Below are 21,235 nucleotides of genomic sequence, written 5' to 3' on the forward strand. Positions count from 1 at the left end.
AAAAATAAATATATATACATAATTTATATATATTTCCATTGCTTTCTTTTTTTATGCCCCTGAAGGAAGACATATTAGTTTTCAACTGTCCATCGTTCGTTCGTTAGTTCGTTTGTTCGCTTGTTCATTCGTCACAACGTTAACTTTTTGCATGAAGGCACTTTACTCGCGAACCACTGCACCCAGGACCTTTAAACTTCATGTGCTGATAGTACTTATTGAGTATACCACCCCTCCTGACTTTGGGGTCACCAAATCAAAGGTCAAGGTCACAGGGGCCAACGTTACCTTTTTGCATGAAGGCCTTTTACTCGCGAACCACTGCACCCAGGACCTTCAAACTTCACATGCTGATAGTACTTATTGAGTACACCACCCCTACTGACTTTGGGGTCACCAGGTCAAAGGTCAAGGTCACAGGGGCCAACGTTAACTTTTTGCATGAAGGCTCTTTACTCGCGAACCACTGCACCCAGGAATCTCAAACTTCACATGCTGATAGTACTTATTGAGTACACCACCCCTACTGACTTCGGGGTCACCAGGTCAAAGGTCAAGGTCACAGGGGCCAAGGTTAACTTTTTGCATGAAGGCTCTTTACTTGCGAACCACTGCACCCAGGACCTTCAAACTTCACATGCTGATAGTACTTATTGAGTACACCACTCCTACTGACTGGGGTCACCAGGTCAAAGGTTAAGGTCACAGGGACCAATGTTAACTTTTTGCATGAAGGCACTTTACTCGCGAACCACTTCACCCAGGACCTTCAAACTTCACATGCTGATAGTACTTACTGAGTACACCACCCCTACTGACTTTGGGGTCACCAGGTCAAAGGTCAAGGTCACCAGGTCAAAGGTCAAGGTGCTGCGGGTGCATTTGTCACCATTAGTGACAGCTCTTGTTTTTTTAAAAAAATGTTCAAACCTTCAACATGTTAAGTTATGACTGCACAAACCTTGCCCTCAGTCATGTTCAAGATATCTTACCTGTGTTCTCTTAAGGACACCAGATCTGTTCTTTTAAGTTCAAATGTACATGTTAAACAGCAACACCTGGTGCCAAACCACTCAAAGACAATATTTTGTTCCAGTTAAACTTCAAGCTCACATTTCAATTAACTGCATTTAATTTTAAAAGCTAAGCTTATTACAGTAAGCATATCCCATTCAAAATAAATTCTTTAGTCAGGATCAAAGTATCATACATTTATTATGTACTCTTTAATTAAACATTTGTTTTCTGTCAAATTGATTTTGACTAATGAAATTATTTGCTTCTTATTAACATCCTTAACTTTTTGCCGGATATATTTTTTTGCCATTCCTCACCACAAACCCTTTCGGCGGGGGATACCAATTCATCGAATTTGCTTGTTACATACTCAATTATACATTCCTTTAAGTTACAGTGGAACCTGAAATGTCAATATTTTTCCATATTGACGTTCCAGTTTCATATCAGGTGCGTGACGTCATTTGTGACGTCAGTTTCATGCATGTCGTCACGTTTAAAAGTTCTTTAACGACGATATTTTCAGTTTTGCTCAGGCTTAAGAACAAATTTATATCATTTATATAATAATTACAAGTGAAGTGTGTGTATGTAATAAAAAGATTATTAAATTTGCATCGAGAAATATGCACTCGTTCTTTCGTGGAATAATATTGCGCTCCTAAAGTCGCGCAATATTTCCGCTGCAGAACTCATGCATATTTCTCAATACAAATCTAATAACCTATAGTTAAATATATAATATCAGAAAGAGATTATGTTAGAGGCAAATATAATATGGTAGAATTATACTAATTAGATATTAATGCACCTTTGTTACTATAATTAGTATTATGAGGCTTTTTTTTTTGCCAGCATAGCCTCGATATTACTCCTTTATAACCACCTGCTGAAATTTTTAACATGACATTATTGGCAGTAAAATTTAACCATTGTGAAATTCCAACAGCCACCATGTTGGAAAAAGTTTGTAACAACAGTAACATGAAAGAAATATACACAAGCGTAAATCTCTCTCTGGACCATATACCAATGTACCAGTTAAGATACTATTTTATGGACCAATTTCTGTCAGATTGACTCAGGAAAATTTTATACCAATGATGAATAACGTTCAGAAAAGGTGTTCAGAAAAGGTGTTTTAGGGTTATCTATAGTTCATATTGCACTGGGTACTGAAAGTAGTGCAGATTGCACCAAAAATAGTGCAAATTACACTGAAAATTGTGCAGATTGCACTGAAAATTTTCCTGCTTATTATGAACATTAACAAAATCATAGAAGGATTAACGCCTGTGCATGTAGTTCATGATATTAATCTATCAGCAATCATAAGTTACAGCATGTTGACTATAGATACTATTGCAAGACAAATCAATACAAAGTATTAATAAATAATTATGCTACAGCTTTTTTAATTGGGAATGGTAGATATACATAAATGCATGCTAGACACTGGTGGTTTACAATACACATATGAAATGCATTATGTTTAAAGATGTGTCTGTGACTTTGACTAAAATTGGCTTAAAAAGACATACAAGGGGTAATTCTAGGCTATTTGTGTGGGCATTCAAAAGTTTTAAATACTGGTAGCCAAATTTTGTCTTTTGATAGAGATTATTATTTTTATGAATTTGCTTTTCGGGGTGAGTGTGAGTGCAACATAGCCCAAAGTCACATGTACATGTACTCCTTTATGTGTTAAATTGATAAGACATGCATTTCATTTTTGTAAGTACATGTATATTTACATGATACATGTATATTAATCCTGACAGTCATGGTTTCTTTTAAATCGGATAATGTAAAATTATAAATTTTGAACATTTATGGTTGCATCAGTACATGAAATAAAGTCCCCCCCAAAAATAAATAAAAATCAGGTAAATTTTGTATTAGAACTGTTATTTGCCATGCTTAACCTTTAGCCTATTGGCAGCAAGTGATTCGCCTTTGCGACCAGTGCAGACCAAAATCAGCCTGCACAGATGTCAATAAATTTTCAGTGAGCACCCCTTCCAGTAATAAATGGTATTGCCCAAATTGAATGATAGACCAGTCCATTTTAGAAATTTAGCAGGCTAAAGGTTAACAATAACATATATATATATAAGTCTCTAAATGACAAGACACACCTTTCTTTTTAAATGAAATTAAATTTTCCTTTCTATTTAAAAGAATTTCAATGTCGGCCTTATAATAATTGAGCCGTGCCATGAGAAAACCAACATAGTGGGTTTGCGACCAGCATGGATCCAGACCAGCCTGCGCATCCGCGCAGTCTGGTCAGGCTCCATGCTGTTCGCTTTTAAAGCCAATTGGAATTGGAGAAACTGCTAGCGAACAGCATGGATCCTGACCAGACTGCGCGGATGCGCAGGCTGGTCTGGATCCTTGCTGGTCGCAAACCCACTATGTTGGTTTTCTCATGGCACGGCTCAATTATTACTTGCAGTACCTCTGTTTATTTTTACAAAGATGAATGAATTTTTCCTCAAAACAAGACACCATCAGATTTTTGTTGTATTGACATCAGATAAATACGATTGTAAAATGAGAAAATCTTTGCCTAATTAATTAGAAAACATAATCTTTAATCTTGTATTTCACGCTGATTACAGAGTCAGAACTTGCGCCGCAAGTAGATGTGGAGAGAATCAATGAACAGTACATGAGTTCCCACCATTGGCTAGACAAGCATGGTCTTGGAGCAAAGAAATTGGAACTGTTTGATGCACTGGGCGGGGTAGCGTTCCATCATCGAGACGGTGTGGTCGACCTGAAGACGCATCCCCTTGATGAATATCAGACAGATGCTGTAAGTAATTGTATTGTGTTCTAAGTTTCAACAAATGCATTTTAATATGTTTTAATCAAAATTGTTTATGAAGGTAGAAAAAAATAACATTGAGATATCATATGTGTCACAGTGCATTGGATATCTATATCATAGATTGTATGCTTGTGAACCATTTGTTTGCTGCATACAAGGATGTCCAAAAGGATATATTGATATCCAGCATGATAGCTTGATGTCCAGTAGAGAAGGATGATATCCAATAAAGTAGGTCAATACAACAAAAAATCTGATGGTTGATATTTAAGGTGATAGGTTGATATCCAAAAAGACAGGTTGATGTACAATATTGTGAGTTGATATCCAACACAGTAGCTAGGTTGATTTTCATGGTTTTCAAAGTTGTGTCAATCCAGAAAATTAAAATTGGATGAACAAATAAAAAATTCATTCAATGTTTAAATTCATAATATTTGCATTTTGATCCACACAAAAGTGCTGTCTTGAATGAAACCACATTACTTTATGCAATGGAATTAGATGATTTGGCAAACTGTTATGACAACATTTATATTGTAATTTCAGCTACGCTACAAGAAGTTAGTGAATGCCAAATACTGCGATAGATTCCCTGTGGTGCGCTGGAAGGACGGAAAAGTTGTGCACGTGCAGGTCACACCAGAACTTCATCGTACATATGAGCAGAAAATGCTGGTTGCTTTACGTGCAATACAGAATAGAGTTGATTGGTTGAATCAGGGGAGCCGATCTCTATTTGGGACCCTAATTGAGGATCAGATATATATTGTGATTGATACGTCAGAATCTATGGTGCCCAGTATCCAGTATGTGAAAGATAAACTGTTTTTACTTATGCAGGTAGGGGCTTTTATTTTACCTGGGGAAGTGTTATATAACATAATCATGTTTTAATATATTTAAACATGATGAAGAGTTTATATGTTTGCAAAATACTTTCTCTAGGGTTTAGCCAAAGCAAATTATTTTATGCAGTATATATTGATTTAAAATGTGAAGGACTATTAATTGGCACAAGTATTTTCCCCAGAACTATAAGAGCTACAGCTTTGAAACCTTTCACACTTGTTTAGAGTAAGTAGACCAAGTACCATAACTCTAACTTGCATTTTGTCAGAATTATGACCCCTTTTGTACTCAGAAAATCAGTATTTATTGGTTGTTTTTTGTTTTTCACTTTTCTTGAATACTTACTATAGCTTTGAGTAGGAAGGCCAAGAACTATTAACTCTTTTCTTACATATTGTCCAGCACCTGCAGACAAGTGATGGCACCTGCAGGCAGTGCTCTTATTACTTTTTGCCTTTGAAATGTTTTAAACTATCAAACACACAGTTTTTGTGCCCCCCCCCCACCCCCATAAGTGGTGGGGGCATATAGATTTGCTCTTGCCCATCCGTCCTTCCGTAAATGTTGTGTCGCGCCTAGCTCCAAAAGTATTTGACGTAGAGTCACAAAACTTTACAGGAATGTTGGTCAGCATGTGTAGTTGTGCACCTGGGGTTTTGCGTCCAGATTCACTCAGATGTGTAGGAGTTATGGCCCCTGACTTTGTAAAAATTGGTCATTTTAATGTTGTGTCGCACTTAGCTCCAAAAGTGTTTGACATAGAGTCACAAAACTTTACAGGAATGTTGGTCAGCATGTGTAGTTGTGCACCTGGGGTTTCACGTCCGGATTTATTCAGTCATTTTAATGTTGTGTCGCACGTAGCTCCAAAAGTATTTGACGTAGAGTCACCAAAGTTTACAGAAATGTTGGTCAGCATGTGCAGTTGTGCACCTGGGGTTTCGCGTCCAGATTCATTCAGTTATGTAGGAGTTATGGCCCCTGACTTATATTGTTTTTTAAGTTTTTTCATTACACAAGACCAGACTTCTTGCCCAGACTTACTCAAAAAAAAAAGGTTTGTGAAACATGTATGTTAAAATGTACTTGACCTAGAATCATAAAACATTAGAGGATTGTTTTATAGTCTGTGAAAAGTTCTCTTTAGGATTTTACTCAGCTAGGCCAGAGTTATGGCTAACTAAGTGAAAAATACACATAAGGTTCTTAAAAGTTTGTGTTGCAAACATCTTAAAAATTATTTAACCTGAGTCATAAACCATGTTACAGTGGCAGGAGGGGGGGCGGGGGGCATCTGTGTCCTATGGACACACATCTAGTTCCAAGTGTATTGTACATGTTTTCTTGAACAAAAGCATTTTACTACAGAAAGTTTGATTTTCAACCTTTAAGGAACAACTTAGGCATAAGATGAAGTTCAACCTGATTGCCTTTAACTCTAAAGCTCAAGTCTGGCAGAACCGCCTGGTCGATGTTACAGAGACAAGTCTGGAAGGGGCTTGGCGCTGGATACAAGGATTGTCATGCTGGGGCTCCACAAACACCTACGCTGCTCTGCAGCATGCCCTAAGTGATCCTGGCACACAAGCTATATACCTGCTTACTGATGGAAGACCAGACCAGGTTTGAAACTTACTCATGCAGTCACACTTTTCACTAAATTGGCTCTTTGGCTAAATTTACCAATTAGTTAGGTTACTTTTAAACAATTATGTTTCTTCCTTCCAGATCAGTTTCAGATTATCTTTGACAGTTGTTCTTCTTGACTTTTTCAGTGCCTATTAGATTTTTTAAATTTTGAAATTCACAAGTAATTTTGCATTTATCGTTGCAGTAAAATAAATCATTTTCATTGTAAAAACACAAGGATAAGCATAACCTGTTCAATTAATTTCATCAGTCTATTGTTTCAAAATAGTAAGTGTCCTTGTTTACATACATTGGCGAAATGTTTTGAAAGCTTAAACTACAAATTAGAACCAGTTTATTTTTTGCTTCAAAAATCTGTTGTAGATCTTCTTACTTAATATATGGCTAGTTATCATTCATAACTGATTCATTTATATTCTTAAATATTTTTACAAAGCTGCTCTTTCTTCCAGCCTCCAAAGTCAATCATAGCTCAAGTACAGATGCAGCACAGTGTTCCCGTGCACACCATATCGTTCAACTGTAACGATGCCGAGGCCAATCACTTCCTGTATGACCTTGCACGTGCAACTGGTGGTAGATATCACTACTTCTCTGAGAAAGGTGCAGATCTTGAAGGCCAGCCAGAATCCTTTGAGGTAAGATAATAACATACAACTATTGCCTTTTTAATCAGATCGATATGAGGATTTATTGACCTGGAAAAATTACAATCAACTGCACACAAAAGTCGATAAATGGTCTCAGGCGTTCTTCAGCACAGGTTTGATTGTTTCTGATTTCAAGATTATTTTCCTAACATGAGCTTCTGTATGGAAAGACACCTCAGTTTCTAAGCTGTTAACATGTCAGCAAAACTGAATACAAAGTGATTCTGCAAAGAGAAAAGAGAGAAAAAGTCTGAATTTGACTGAATTTGGTGGAAGTATCTTGTTGATAATGGTTGTTGAAAAAGTTGCAAAGAATCATTTATGTACTCACCCTGGCGTCGGCGTCGGCGTCACACCTTGGTTAAAGTTTTGCATGCAAGTATGTAAAGCTATCATTTAAAGGCATATTACTTTGATTCAGAGTTCTCTCTACTAATTTGTGTAATGTGTTAGTGCTTTTTCTCTAACCATTAAGTACAGAGCTTCTGTGTCGTATATTTAGAGTTACCTAGATAAAAACTTTCATATTGATATATATTATCAGTATTACTATTATTATTACTACTATTTTTACTATTATTATTGTTATTACTATTATTAGTCCCCTACTGGTTGAAAACCAGTTTTGGGGACTATAGGAATGCTCTTTTCCGTCATTCCGTCATTCCGTCATTCTGTCATTCCGTCATTCCGTCTGTCCGCAATTTCGTGTCCGGTCCATAACTCTGTCATCCATGAAGGGATTTTAATATTACTTGGCACAAATGTTCCCCATGATGAGACGACGTGTCATGCGCAAAACCCAGACCCTAGCTCAAAGGTCAAGGCCACAATAGGAGGTCAAAGGTCAACAGGGCTTTTTTCCTGTCCGGTCCACAACTCTCCATCCTTGAAGGGATTTTAGTATTACTTGGCACAAATGTTCCCATGATGAGATGATGTGTCGTGCGCAAATCCGGACCCCTAGCTCAAAGGTCAAGGTCACTATTGGAGGTCAAAGGTCAACAGGGCTTTTTTCCTGTCCGGTCCATAACTCTCCCATCCATGAAGAGATTTTAATATTACTTGGCACAAATGTTCCCCATGAGGAGACAACGTGTCATGCGCAAAACCTGGACCCCTAGCTTAAAGGTCAAGGTCACAATTGGAGGTCAAAGGTCAACAAGGTTTTTTTCCTGTCCGGTCCATAACTCTCCCATCTATGAAGGGATTTTAATATTACTTGGCACAAATGTACCTCATAATAAGACGATATGTCATGCACAACTTTCAGACCCCTAGCTCAAAGGTCAAGGTCACACTTAGCAGTCAGATGTTAACATAGCATGAACAGGGTCTGTTTCGTGTCCGGTCCATAACTCTGACATTCATTAAGGGATTTTAATATTACTTAGCACAAGTGTTCCCCATGATGAGACGACGTGTCATGCGCAAATCCCGGACCCCTAGCTCAAGGTCAAGGTCACAATTGGGGGTCAAAGGTCAACAGAGTTTTTTTCCTGTCCCGTCCATAACTCTGCCATCCATGAAGGGATTTTAATATTACTTGGCACAAATGTTTCCCATGATGAGACGACATGTCATGCGCAACACCCAGTACCCTAGCTTAAAGGTCAAGGTCACACTTTGAGATCAAAGGTCAAGAGGATTTTTTTCCTGTCCGGTCTATAACTTTGTCATGCAAAGCAGGATTTAGATATCAGTTGGCACAAATATTCCCCTGGATGAGACAACATGTCATGCGCAAGAACCAGGTCCCTAGGTCTAAGGTCAAGGTCATATTAGAAGTCAAAGGTCAAATTCAAGAATGACTTTGTATGGAACATTTCTTCTTCATGCATGGAGGGATTTTGATGTAACTTGGACCAAATGTTCACCACCATGAGGCACCCTTGTTTTTAGAATTACATCCCTTTGTTGTTACTATAAATAGATTTTATTGTAACTTTTTTATTACTGGCAGTAGAGAAAAATCGAGACCACTTTTCTGTGGTACAGCATGCATGTTACATCCAATTTTTAGGTGTATTTTGACCTATCTCTACCTGGTAAAGAGTTTCTTGTGGACTTATATTATTAATTTTTTTTTTTTTTTTTTTAAAGATTAATTTCCCTTTGTTGTTACTATAAATAACTTACATGACAACATTTTTATAATCAGCCAAAAAAATTCAATATGAAAACAACTGTGGGTTTTTATATATGCACATTTTAATCCAAGTGTGTTGTTATAATGTTATAACATATTGTATATGTAGTACAATATTGTTTATACATCATTGACAGATATCAGTTCATTATGTTATACTGCAGTAGGAAAAATTAGGTGCCTTCCAGTAGGGGACTTTGTATTGCATGGCAATACTTCATTCACTTGTTATTGTTTAAAATATCTAAATATTTACAATTTTCTGATAAATTTTACAGAGTGAGGATATACGACTATTGAAAGATGAAATGAAGAGAGGTTTGGAGAATCTGGATAAAGTAGCCGAGTTGAGAGACGAGTGTGCCAAACTGTCATGGAAGAAAGAAATTGATGATATGAAAAAATGTAGCAGGTACTTTTTTATGAGATTGTGTTTTATTTGCCCATATGAAAAAGCTATGCATTATGTTTAGGTAATGTTTAGGTAATTCATCCTTTGGTTTTCTGGAATTTTTTTTTCACCTTACATGTCACAAAATAATCATTTTAATTTCAGATCACGTTACATGAAATCATATGTATCTCTTGTGTTAATTATATGTGTTGTAATACAATTTTTTTATTTTTATTAATTTATTTTTTTTTGTTTAAAGGAAACATCCAATGCCAGGTACAGACCGGGTTTCAGCTGTACCAGCCATGGACCCACAGGACCTGTACAGGTCAAACAGCCCAACCCAACCCCCAAGACCCAGCAGTGCCCCTCCAGATAGGGAACACATTCCTACCCCACCACCACCAAGGGTTACAACCTCAGTGGAAACAAGGGAGTTTACTCTTGCTAAAAGGAGGCCAAGGAGCTCACGCCCAAGTAGCGCCAGAGGTCCCGTAGCCAAGCCCCTTGCAGCAGGTACTCAAAACAAACATTACTATAGATATAGCCAAATTCTGTATTTTATAATTTACTGGTTTTCATGTTGGGACACTGTTTTGTGGAAAATGATGATGTCATTTATGAAAAGGCAACAACCTTGAGTGAGTAAATGGGAAATCTTATGACTTTGAAAATGAAAATGGTATGTGTAAATACCATAGACATGGGTTCAAGAGGTGCAAGTTCCTAGCTTATATCTTCACAGTACAAATGCATTTTCTCAGATGAAGCTACTGGTACTAACGGCTAATGGACCCCAATACCTAGGAAGCTTGTTATTCCAAAGACAGAGCATTTCAAGGGTCACAATGCTTGATTGGCTGTGATAGTTTTCATTCTACTCTTTTTCACACGAAATACTATGAAATCATTTTTTTTCGCGTAGGACAAATTTTCGCATATTTCGCGCTAGGACAGATGCGCGAATTTAAGACCGCACTATTATTATTTTTTGACTTTATTTCTTCATTTCTAAAATTGAAAATGTGTGAATTAAAGCCCGCGCTGAACAGTCCTTTTTCACGTTTGCGCGAAATTTCATGCCAGCTAATTTAAATGATTTCACAGTACTTCATTGTCCCTAAAGTTGCTTGTGTAAGGCGACATTAGAATGTTTACTCTTCCAACAGCTGGTTTACAATTTTTGTTGTTTCAAAGATGTACATTGTATTTCTTTTTTAAAGATTTTGCACTGGATCAGAAAAAAGCGAGGAGAGCTCTGCACACTTTAAACAGTCCAATTAATTTTATATCAGTATGGTTTCCATATGATAACTACATAACCACAATTTATTCCTTAAATGAATCTGAGAGTGAACTAGATAAAAACACCTTGGTAAACACGGGTTTAAAGTGATTACATCATTTACAGGTCATACGAGAACCAGTCTGTTAAGGACATTGAACAGTCAGGGCAAGTTCAACTCTGACGAGTGGCTTCTGCCCGAAACAAGACAATTGTTTGAAAAACAGGCATCAAGACAGAAAAAGTTGGCACAAGGTATGAATTTTGAAGCCCATTTTATGTTTTCTCCTAGATATTAATAGAAAATCTATTTATAGATATGTGTGAATAAAATGGATCTCTGAATGGCTGGAAAAAGTACCAAGTGTCTCTTAGTTATTTGTTATTTTATTAGTTTATATCTTCTTTTGAATAATTTGAGCCACACCATGAGAAAACCAACATAGTGGCTTTGCGACCAGCATGGATCCAGACCAGCCTGCGCATCCGCGCAGTCTGGTCAGGATCCATGCTGTTCGCTTTCAAAGTCTATTGTCATAGAGAAACTGTTAGCAAACAGCATGGATCCTGACCAGACTGCGTGGATGCGCAGGCTGGTCTGGATCTATGCTGGTCGCAAAGCCACTATGTTGGTTTTCTCATGGCGCGGCTCATTTGTTCTTCTTTAAAGGAGCATACCTCCAGATTTATATCAAATCTTCACAATTTTAAAGGTACTTCCGTTGGTTAGTAATTATAAATCAAAAGAAAAGTAATTGTCATGTAATGTGAAATTGTTAATATTGGTCGTGAACTTACCACTTTGGTTAGCAAAATCTACAAAATAAAGTACCAGTGAATTGAGTAAAATTCCAGTTCATGTTCAAAATTTAAAATCTATGGCTTTACATCTGTTCAAAATGTCTCTTTTTGCTGAAACCACAAACTTTGGTACCCACAAAATTGATATTGCAAGCTTTGTTTATAGTATCAGATAAACCAAACGCCAAACAATCTTCTGTAAAGGGAGTTTTTAGAGTCTAAACTCTATACATTTTGTACTTCTAACACAATAACTTCTTTAACTCAAACACATTTTCATTTTTTACCTTTAACACAGTTTCACATTTTACCATCACAAACCTGTAAATATTTGTTTTTTCCTGTGAACACCATTACATTTTGTCATTCTTAGCTATTGTGATAGAAGAAACCTTCATATGTTAGCATCTACTGTGTTTTAATTAAGTTAAGTTTGTAGACCTTCAACCATAATTGTTCTACTTGCAGGCCCTAATAAGGGCTTGATTTCAGTATCTGATGAAGAAATTGGTGAGATGCTGTCCAGTTTATTTTATCTTATTTTCTCCCTTTTGTACTAGAAGATGTTTTTCTTTCATTTTATTTCTGAAATGGTTAAAACTTTTATTGTGTTTTCTTTTATATAATGTCAGTAGTATAAAGTAGAATCTGATATTTTTGTCACCATGGTATTCAAGAAATAGTTGTTTCAATTTCTTTCTGTCCTGCTTTAAGTGTTTTTCGATCTGTTTGTCATGTATTACCTGAATGTTGATATTGTTAGGCTGCCGACTATTTCCTATGAATTTCAGTATTGTCTTATATTTGTAACCCCCGACAACAAAGTTGTAAGGTGGGGTATACTGGTTTCAGGTTGTCTGTCTGTCTGTCTGTCCGTAGACGCAATCTTGTGCGCACCATCTCTCCTTATCCCCTTGACAGAATTTAATGAAACTTCACACAAGTGATCAGTACCAACAGTAGTTGTGCATGGGGCATGTTAGGTTCTTTTAGAAAAAAAAATTTTGCAGAGTTATGGGACTTTGTTTTTTGTTACTATACTATATACATAGACACAATCTTGTGCGCACCATCTCTCCTCATCCCCTTGACACAATTTAATGAAACTTCACACAAATGATCAGTACCAACAGTAGTTGTGCATGGGGCATGTTAGGTTCTTTTAGAAAAAAATTTTGCAGAGTTATGGGACTTTGTTTTTTTGTTACTATACTATATACATAGACACAATCTTGTGCGCACCATCTCTCCTCATCCCCTTGACACAATTTAATGAAACTTCACACAAGCGATCAGTAACAACAGTAGTTGTGCATGGGGCATGTAAGGTTCTTTCAGCAACAAAAAGTGCAGAGTTATGGGACTTTGTTTCTTGTTAACATACTATGTACATACAGTCTGCATATGCAATCTTGTGCGTGCCTAATCTACCAAACCCTTGCACACAATTTAATGAAACTTCACACAAGTGATCGGTACCAACTCTAGTTGTGCATGGTGCATGTTACATTCTTTTAGATAAATATTCTGCATAGTTATGGGACTTTGTTTTTTGTTACTATACTGTATACATACAGTCTATATACATACAGTCCACATAATTATGCAATCTTGTGTGCGTCAAATTGCAATGTACTTTGTCAGTGCATGCGGGGGGTACATTCATCACCTTTAGTGATAGCTCTAGTTTCCTATATTTTCTTGAGATTTCTGAGGTTCCATATTTCCAATAATTTTATTGCATTACCTATTAAGGAAAATGCAGTTAATTTCCATCATTTTATCCTCTTTTTTTTTTCTTGAATTAAAATGCCTTAAATTTGAAAAAAAAAAATGATGCATCAGATACTGAAAGCTGATACCCCCACTCCCTATAAATACAAACTATAACTTTATATGCCCAAAGGATCATATTATGTTATGACACCAGTGTCTGTCTGTCCGTTAGCAATTTTGTGTCCGCTTAACTCTTTAACCCCTTGATTTCGAAGAAAATTGACACAAATGTTAACCACATTGAGACAATGTGCAGAGCGCATGTTTTGGATGGCTCGCTTCAAGGTCAAGGTCATTTGACTGTACGATTAATATATGAATTTTGAGTACAGAATCAGAAGGCTTCCCTCCTTAGTAGAACCTTGGTCGATCAGGATAATTCTGTTGGATATAATCAGTCTAAAATTAGAAATGACATCATGCTGAACTATTTTTAGTGTTTTAAGGTACATGTGTCTGTTTTGATATTTTACAGTGTTAGAGAAGCATGGATTAGCACCCCACTTTGTCCATAGAGGTCTATATACATATTGGTAGTAGCATCAGAGTGCTAGATACAAAGTACTAGACATTTAAGATGCTAGGAAAAAGCTGTGACTTTAGCGATTTGTAGTAAAGTGTAATATATAGGGCAAAATGAAGGCAAAGGATGTATTTTAGCTGTATTCAAAGTTTGATGATCATGGCCAAACCTGTTGCATATATTTTAATATTCTAAAATGACAAATCATGTTTATTTTTGATAATACATGCTAACAGTAATGTCACTTCAGTCTACTTATAGCTGCCAAGAAATAGTGCATACATATAAGGCACAACTATAGGAACTAGAATAATAGAAAAAAAAAATTCATGTTTTAATCAATTTAAACACTCAGAACTGGTTATACTTCTCATGGAATAATTCACCCGGGTTGCATCTTCATGGATTTTTTTATGCCAGAGGTATGACCTCTTTGTCATATTTAAATTAATTAAAGCACACTTCTATATATTATCATTTAATTAAACAAATAACTTTTTGAAAAGGTGCATAAATTTCAATGTTATTATGACTGCTTTTGGGAAGAAGAATTTGTAAAAAAAAATCCAGCAAAGCAGTTTTAGGGAAAACAGTGTAAAGTATTTGCATTACATTAGCTAAGTGCCTCTAGATATCCCCCAATTTTTAGGCTAAAATTTAGTCTAGCAGTAGGATATAGAACATGTTCTTAGAACAACATTTGGAATTTTTATGCCCCCGAAGGAAGGCATATAGTTTTTGAACCGTCTGTCTGTCGGTCTGTCAGTCTGTCCGCATTTTTCGTGTCCGGTCCATATCTTTGTCATCGATGGATGGATTTTCAAATAACTTGGCATGAATGTGTACCACAGTAAGACGATGTGTCGCGCGCAAGACCCAGGTCCGTAGCTCAAAGGTCAAGGTCACACTTAGACATTAAAGGTTATTGCATGGATGGGCGTGTCCGGTCCATATCTTTGTCATCAATGGATGGATTTTCAAATAACTTGGCATGAATGTGTACCACAGTAAGACGATGTGTCGCGCGCAAGACCCAGGTCCGTAGCTCAAAGGTCAAGGTCACACTTAGACATTAAGGGATAGTGCATTGATTGGCGTGTCCGGTCCATATCTTTGTCATCGATGGATGGATTTTCAAATAACTTGGCATGAATGTGTACCACAGTAAGACGACATGTCGCGCGCAAGACCCAGGTCCGTATCTCAAAGGTCAAGGTCACACTTAGACATTAAGGGATAGTGCATTGATGGGCGTGTCCGGTCCATATCTTTGTCATTGATGGATGGATTTTCAAATAACTTGGCATGAATGTGTACCACAGTAAGACGACATGTCATGCGCAAGACCCAGGTCCGTAGCTCAAAGGTCAAGGTCACACTTAGATGTTAAAGGTCTTTTTTCATGATAGTGCATTGATGGGTGTCTCCGGTCCATATCTTTGTCATTCATGCATGGATTTTAAAATAACTACGCATAAATTTGTGACACAGTAAGACGACGTGTCGCGCGCAAGACCCAGCTCCGTAGGTCAAAGGTCCTAAACTCGAACATCGGCCATAACTATTCATTTAAAGTGCCATCGGGGGCATGTGTCATCCTATGGAGACAGCTCTTGTTTTTTTTGCAGTACTTGAGGATTATGGCATGTCACCGCGAGTCGTTGATATAGGTTGTATGAAATGTGCGCGCAAATGTTTTTCATGCTTTTTCATAATCCTTTTGTTCTGTGTTGGAAAAGTTGATTATATGTTGTTGTTTTTTGTTTATAAATTAAAAGGAAAGTTGAATGTTTTGGTGCCCTTTGTCCTTCACAACACAGCTGAGTATATACATGTATATATACCTATGTGTGCACTGCTAAAATACTCTTGATACAGATATTACTAAGTAATGTAAGTCAAGTATTAGACTAAATTATATAGTAACAATTCTTAGTAAGGTGAACTGATGCTAGAGTTGTTTCGAACAGAAAAAAAATGTGATATAGTGTTAAGCCAGCTTTGGATTATTCACATAATACAGCTAAATTTTTTATGGAATTTTGTGTTGTTTTAATATATAGTTAATAGAAATTTTAAGGATTTCTGGTTATATATTTAAGATGATTACAGTTATCCATTAAATGAGCCGTGCCATGGGAAAACCAACATAGTGGGTGTGCGACCAGCATGGATCCAGACCAGCCTGCGCATCCGCGCAGTCTGGTCAGGATCCATCCTGTTCGCTAACAGTTTCTCCAATTCCAATAGGCTTTAAAAGCGAACAGCATGGAGCCTGACCAGACTGCGCGGATGTGCAGGCTGGTCTGGATTCATGCTGGTTGCAAACCCACTATGTTGGTTTTCTCATGGCATGGCTCAAATTTGTTTGTTTTTTTTGTCAAGAGGTTTACCCTTGTATAAAGACTGTGAGATATTTGTTAAGGGATTGGGTGACTAAATAAATGCTCTGACCCGCAACCTGTTTGCAATGCAGCCAATTTTGTTGTTGTTCTTTTGTTGTTTGACTTTGTACCTGATTTTTGACCTAGTTTTTCCTGGCTTGTTGAAAATTACTAATGCTCATTCAAATTTCCTTGACTGCTGTTCTGTATATGTAGTTAGCTATTAACACTTTTATTGTTGGTAAAAAATTATTTTTTTAAGAGGTCTGTAAGACTTCATAAATCTGAAAGTAGAATTCTGTAAGCAGTGGTGTAGCTATACGTATACACCGGAATGCATGTGAATAAACTTGATTTTAAGTCAAAGTGCATTCTACTCACAAACTGTGATTAAGATCAAAGGGTGGGATGTTTAATGGAGTTGCAGCCATATCAACGTGCTCATGGTTAAGATTGTTTATTTTTACCACTGTATGTAGAGCTCATTTTAACCTTTACCCTGCTAAATTCCTAAAATGAACTGGTCCACCATTCAATTTGGGCAATACCATTTTTTATTCGAAAGGGTGTTCACTGAAAATTCACTGACAAAATAGCGAACAGTGCAGACCATGATCAGTCTGCACAGATGTGCAAAGGCGGACTCACTTGCCACCAGCAGGCTAACGGTTACATTGAAAATACCTCCTAAAACAGATATTTTTTTTTAAAAAACATAAGATTCTCTGTACTCTTTGAGATGTGTCTCTTTGATGTGCATACATTTAGTACGACTAGTTACACCACTGATAAGAGTATATATGTAAAGACAGACAATTAGGTTTTATTTTTAAAGAAATATTAATTTGATATACATGTATAGTCTTTTTGAAATTTTGTTTGACTATGTTCACATTATTTTCATTCATTTATTTTACATATATATACAGTTTCATTTAGAATTATCAAAAATTTATTTTCAGTTGAGGCACGTGAACAACGAGCACTTGAAAGACGGCCCAGAAGCAGACGTTTTAAAAAGTAAGTTGACATGTAAAAAAGTTACGCAAGTTTGATCAGAGTGAAACTTTTCCATCCAGCAAGCAATGACATTAGATTAGTTAGCTGTCTGGTTTTAAGTCACATTGACATAATTCAGGTCATATGGCAACGTTCCAGCTTTAATGGTGGAGGATGACACTGGGTACCGCTAGAGGCCTCTTTCAGGCAAGCACCTTGGTAGAACCCAGGGGTGTAGAAATGGTTTCATGTGAGGAAGCAATCCAGCTGGCTTAAGAATGGTTTTACCAATGTGGCAACCCATGCCTGAAATAATGCTCGGATGGGTACTCGTGGTATTCATCCAGCTTTAACCTTTAGACTGTTAGGGGCAAGTAATTTTGCCTGTGCGACCAGTGCAGACCAAGATCAACACTGTTCGCTATTCAGTCAGTACCTTTTTGGTATGCACCCCTTTTAACAGTAAATGCCACTGTCCAAATTGAAAGACGGACAAGTTCATCATAGAAATTCAGTAGGGTAAGGGTTAAGAAGGTATATAAATCTATCTTACTTGTGATTCTAGAATTCGCAGTATGTCAAGCAAGCAGTGGTTACAGAGAAATGGCCTTGTTGCTAGGAAACTGACATTACTGGACGCCCTGGCACCCACAATGATACCACACCGATCTAAATATGTTCCTATACTCGATAAGCATGTGCTGGCAAAAGTTTTTGATGAGGTAAGTCAGTGTTTATCTATTTCTTATTTCATAAGACTGTATAATGTAGTATTTTTGATTTGCAAATAAATGAGTTAACCAGAGGTCTGTGCTAGCTGTATTTAAATGTTCAGAAAATATGCTTGATATATGAGCTGCGCCATGAGAAAACCAACATAGTGGCTTTGAAACCAGCATGGATCCAGACCAGCCTGCGCATCCGCGCAGTCTGGTCAGGATCCATGCTGTTCGCTAAGGGTTTCTGTAATTGTAATAGGCTTTGAAAGCGAACAGCATGGATCCTGACCAGACTGCGTGGATGCGCAGGCTGGTCTGGATCCATGCTGGTCGCAAAGCCACTGTGTTGGTTTTCTCATGGTGTGGCTCAATTTATGGTTTTCAGGAGTGAAATTGTAAAACAGACACATTTCATTTTTTTACACAATTAATATGTAATTTTTTTACATATGAAACTGTGTGAAAATACCAGATAATATATTTTGTCATAATATTTTGGTATTTCACTGAAAAATATGTAATATGTTTAAGTTATTAACGTAAGAGCTATGTATCTTAGAACAGTCCCATTATAAATTTGTTCAATTTTTCCATTATTTCCATCAATCTTTCCATCATTTTTTAGCTCACCTGTCACATAGTGACAAGGTGAGCTTTTGTGATCACCCTTCGTCCGTCGTCAGTCCGTCCGTCCGTGCGCCCGTCAACAATTCCTTGTCTGCATGATAGTGTTTCATTTATGATTTTATTTTAACCAAACTTGCACACAACTTGTATCACCATAAGGTCACGGTTCCTTTCTTGAACTGGCCAGATCCCATTATGGGTTCCAGAGTTATGGCCCCTGAAAGGGCCAAAATTAGCTATTTTGACATTGTCTGCACAATAGCAGCTTTATTTATGATTTGATTTTTACCAAACTGGCACACAACTTGTATCACCACGAGATCTTGGTTCCTTTCTTGAACTGGCCAGATTCCATTATGGGCTCCAGAGTTAGGGCCCCTTAAAGGGCCAAAATTAGCTGTTTTGACCTTGTCTGCACAATAGCAGCTTCATTTATGATTTGAATTTAACCAAACTTGCACACAACTTGTATCACCATAAAATCTTGGTTCCTTTCTTGAACTGGCGAGATTCCATTATGGGTTCCAGAGTGATGGCCCCTGAAAAGGCCAAAATTAGCTATTTTGACCTTGTCTGCACAATAGCAGCTTCATTTATGATTTGAATTTAATCAAACTTGCACAAAACTTGTGTCACCATAAGATCTCAGTTCCTTTCTTGATCCGACCAGATCCCACAATGGGTTCCAGAGTTATGGCCCCTGAAAAGGCCAAAATTAGCTATTTTGACCTTGTCTGCACAATAGCAGCTTCATTTATGATTTGATTTTAACCAAACTTGCACACAACTTGTATCACAACGAGATCTTGCTTCCTTTCATCAACTGGCCAGATTCCATCATGGGTTCCAGAGTTATGGCCCCTTAAAGGTCCAAAATTGGCTATTTTGGCTTTTGCAGTCATATAGAGACTTCATTTATGGTTTTATATGATACAAACTTCCAAAATATCTTCAACAACAATAAATCTTGGATTCCATGACAAATCAGATCCAATCGTAGGTTCCAGAGTTATTTTATATCTGATTACCTCCCCTGATTGTAATCAAAATGGATTTATATCCATAAGTACTTATAGGACTTATTTGAAATTTCATTATTGTTATTAGTTGGACAGAGACAATCAGGGTAGATAACTATGGACTGGTTTTATGTCAAATTACCTCCCTTTATTTCAAATTAAAATGGGTATATCTTCATAACTAATTAAGATACTGATCTGAAGTTTCATTTATGTCAACAGATTTATTTGGCAGATCCTTCTTTTGTTCACTTACAATAAATATTTTTTGAATTACTTCCCTTTTACGTTACTATAAATAGCTTATTTTTAGTAACTTTTTTACTATTGGCCGTAGGGAAAAACCGAGACCACTTTTCTGTGGTACAACATGGATGGTACCTCCAATTTTTAGGTGTATTTTGACATATCTATACCTTGTAAGAATTTTTTTTTCTTTTTGGTTAAATTTCTTCCCTTTGTTGTTCCTGTCCATTGGACTTTGATATTTTACTGAGGACCTTCTTGTCCTCAAGTGCAATGATAACAGGTGAGCGATATAGGGCCATCATGGCCCTCTTGTTTTCCTTTATTTCTAACAATATCCCCATTATTTACAGGTTCTACCAATAGCACATGTTTCAAACAAGTCGAGACAACCGATCAAGTTGATCAACCCTAACGGAGTCAACCTGAAGGCTTATGAGGAAAAACTGGACAGAGTTTTAGGCCTGTTTAATAGGTATAGTTTAATATACAGTAACTGTTGTAGTCACTTTTCAGAATGTCAGAATTGTCTTGATACTGAAATATGAAAGTTCCCGCAAAATCCTTATGATATGAAAGAAATATTGTCAATTTCATGAAGTAATATGAATAATATATCTGTCAATGAGAATGTTTAGATATGTTTTTGGTTTTTTTTAAATGGAAACTCATCTACAGTTTCTTTGACAGGTGCCTTAAATTTAATAGATAATTAGAATATGATATTACATTTTAATTTTTTTCACACAGACGACTGGATGCACTGGTATGGGACGCTGTTCCAAAAGATATAAGGGATGAAGAGTAAGTGCTTAACTTTTTGTTTGTCCTCCACATTGATATACTGTGGACACATTGATATACTGTGGACACATAGATATATGGTGGACACATTGATATACTGTGAACACATTGATATACTGTAGACACATTGATATACTTTGGATCTATAGATATGATGTAGACATTCTGATATACTGTGGACACATTGATATACTTTGGATCTATAGATATGATGTAGACATTCTGATATACTGTGGACACATTGATATACTGCAGACACATTGATATACTATAGATCTATATTTTATAGACATGCTGATATACTGTGGACACATTGATATACTGTGGACACATTGATATACTATAGATCTATATGCTGTAGACATGCTGATATACTGTGGACACAGTGATATACTGTGGAACCATAGAATATGCTGTGATCCCAAACATATATCGCAGACACATTGATACACTCTGAACACAGTGATATATTGTGGATCTATAGATATACTGCGAGCACAAAGA

At 36.8% G+C, this 21,235-nt stretch overlaps 1 protein-coding gene across 5 annotated transcripts in view; it reads left to right on the plus strand.

Moving 5' to 3' along the window:
* Positions 1 to 20,812, plus strand: part of LOC123557579 (von Willebrand factor A domain-containing protein 3B-like) — a 39,715-nt gene extending 18,903 nt beyond the window's left edge. For 3 of the 5 annotated variants that reach the window (XM_053543895.1, XM_053543892.1, XM_053543896.1), the window contains 12 exons: positions 3,642 to 3,838; positions 4,403 to 4,696; positions 6,098 to 6,328; positions 6,808 to 6,993; positions 9,433 to 9,566; positions 9,808 to 10,064; positions 10,960 to 11,088; positions 12,103 to 12,144; positions 17,280 to 17,337; positions 17,882 to 18,038; positions 20,281 to 20,402; positions 20,678 to 20,812. In XM_053543895.1, the coding sequence (XP_053399870.1) occupies positions 3,642 to 3,838; positions 4,403 to 4,696; positions 6,098 to 6,328; positions 6,808 to 6,993; positions 9,433 to 9,566; positions 9,808 to 10,064; positions 10,960 to 11,088; positions 12,103 to 12,144; positions 17,280 to 17,337; positions 17,882 to 18,038; positions 20,281 to 20,402; positions 20,678 to 20,735 (1,865 nt within the window). In that variant the 3' untranslated portion in view covers positions 20,736 to 20,812. Of the gene's footprint in view, positions 1 to 3,641; positions 3,839 to 4,402; positions 4,697 to 6,097; positions 6,329 to 6,807; positions 6,994 to 9,432; positions 9,567 to 9,807; positions 10,065 to 10,959; positions 11,089 to 12,102; positions 12,145 to 15,561; positions 15,604 to 17,279; positions 17,338 to 17,881; positions 18,039 to 20,280; positions 20,403 to 20,677 lie in introns of all 5 variants that reach the window. The other 2 variants (XM_053543893.1, XM_053543897.1) reach the window with 2 other exon arrangements.
* The last annotated feature ends 423 nt before the right edge of the window (positions 20,813 to 21,235 follow it).

This window comes from Mercenaria mercenaria, chromosome 5, assembly GCF_021730395.1.
Source record: "Mercenaria mercenaria strain notata chromosome 5, MADL_Memer_1, whole genome shotgun sequence".
Lineage (NCBI taxonomy): Eukaryota > Metazoa > Mollusca > Bivalvia > Venerida > Veneridae > Mercenaria > Mercenaria mercenaria.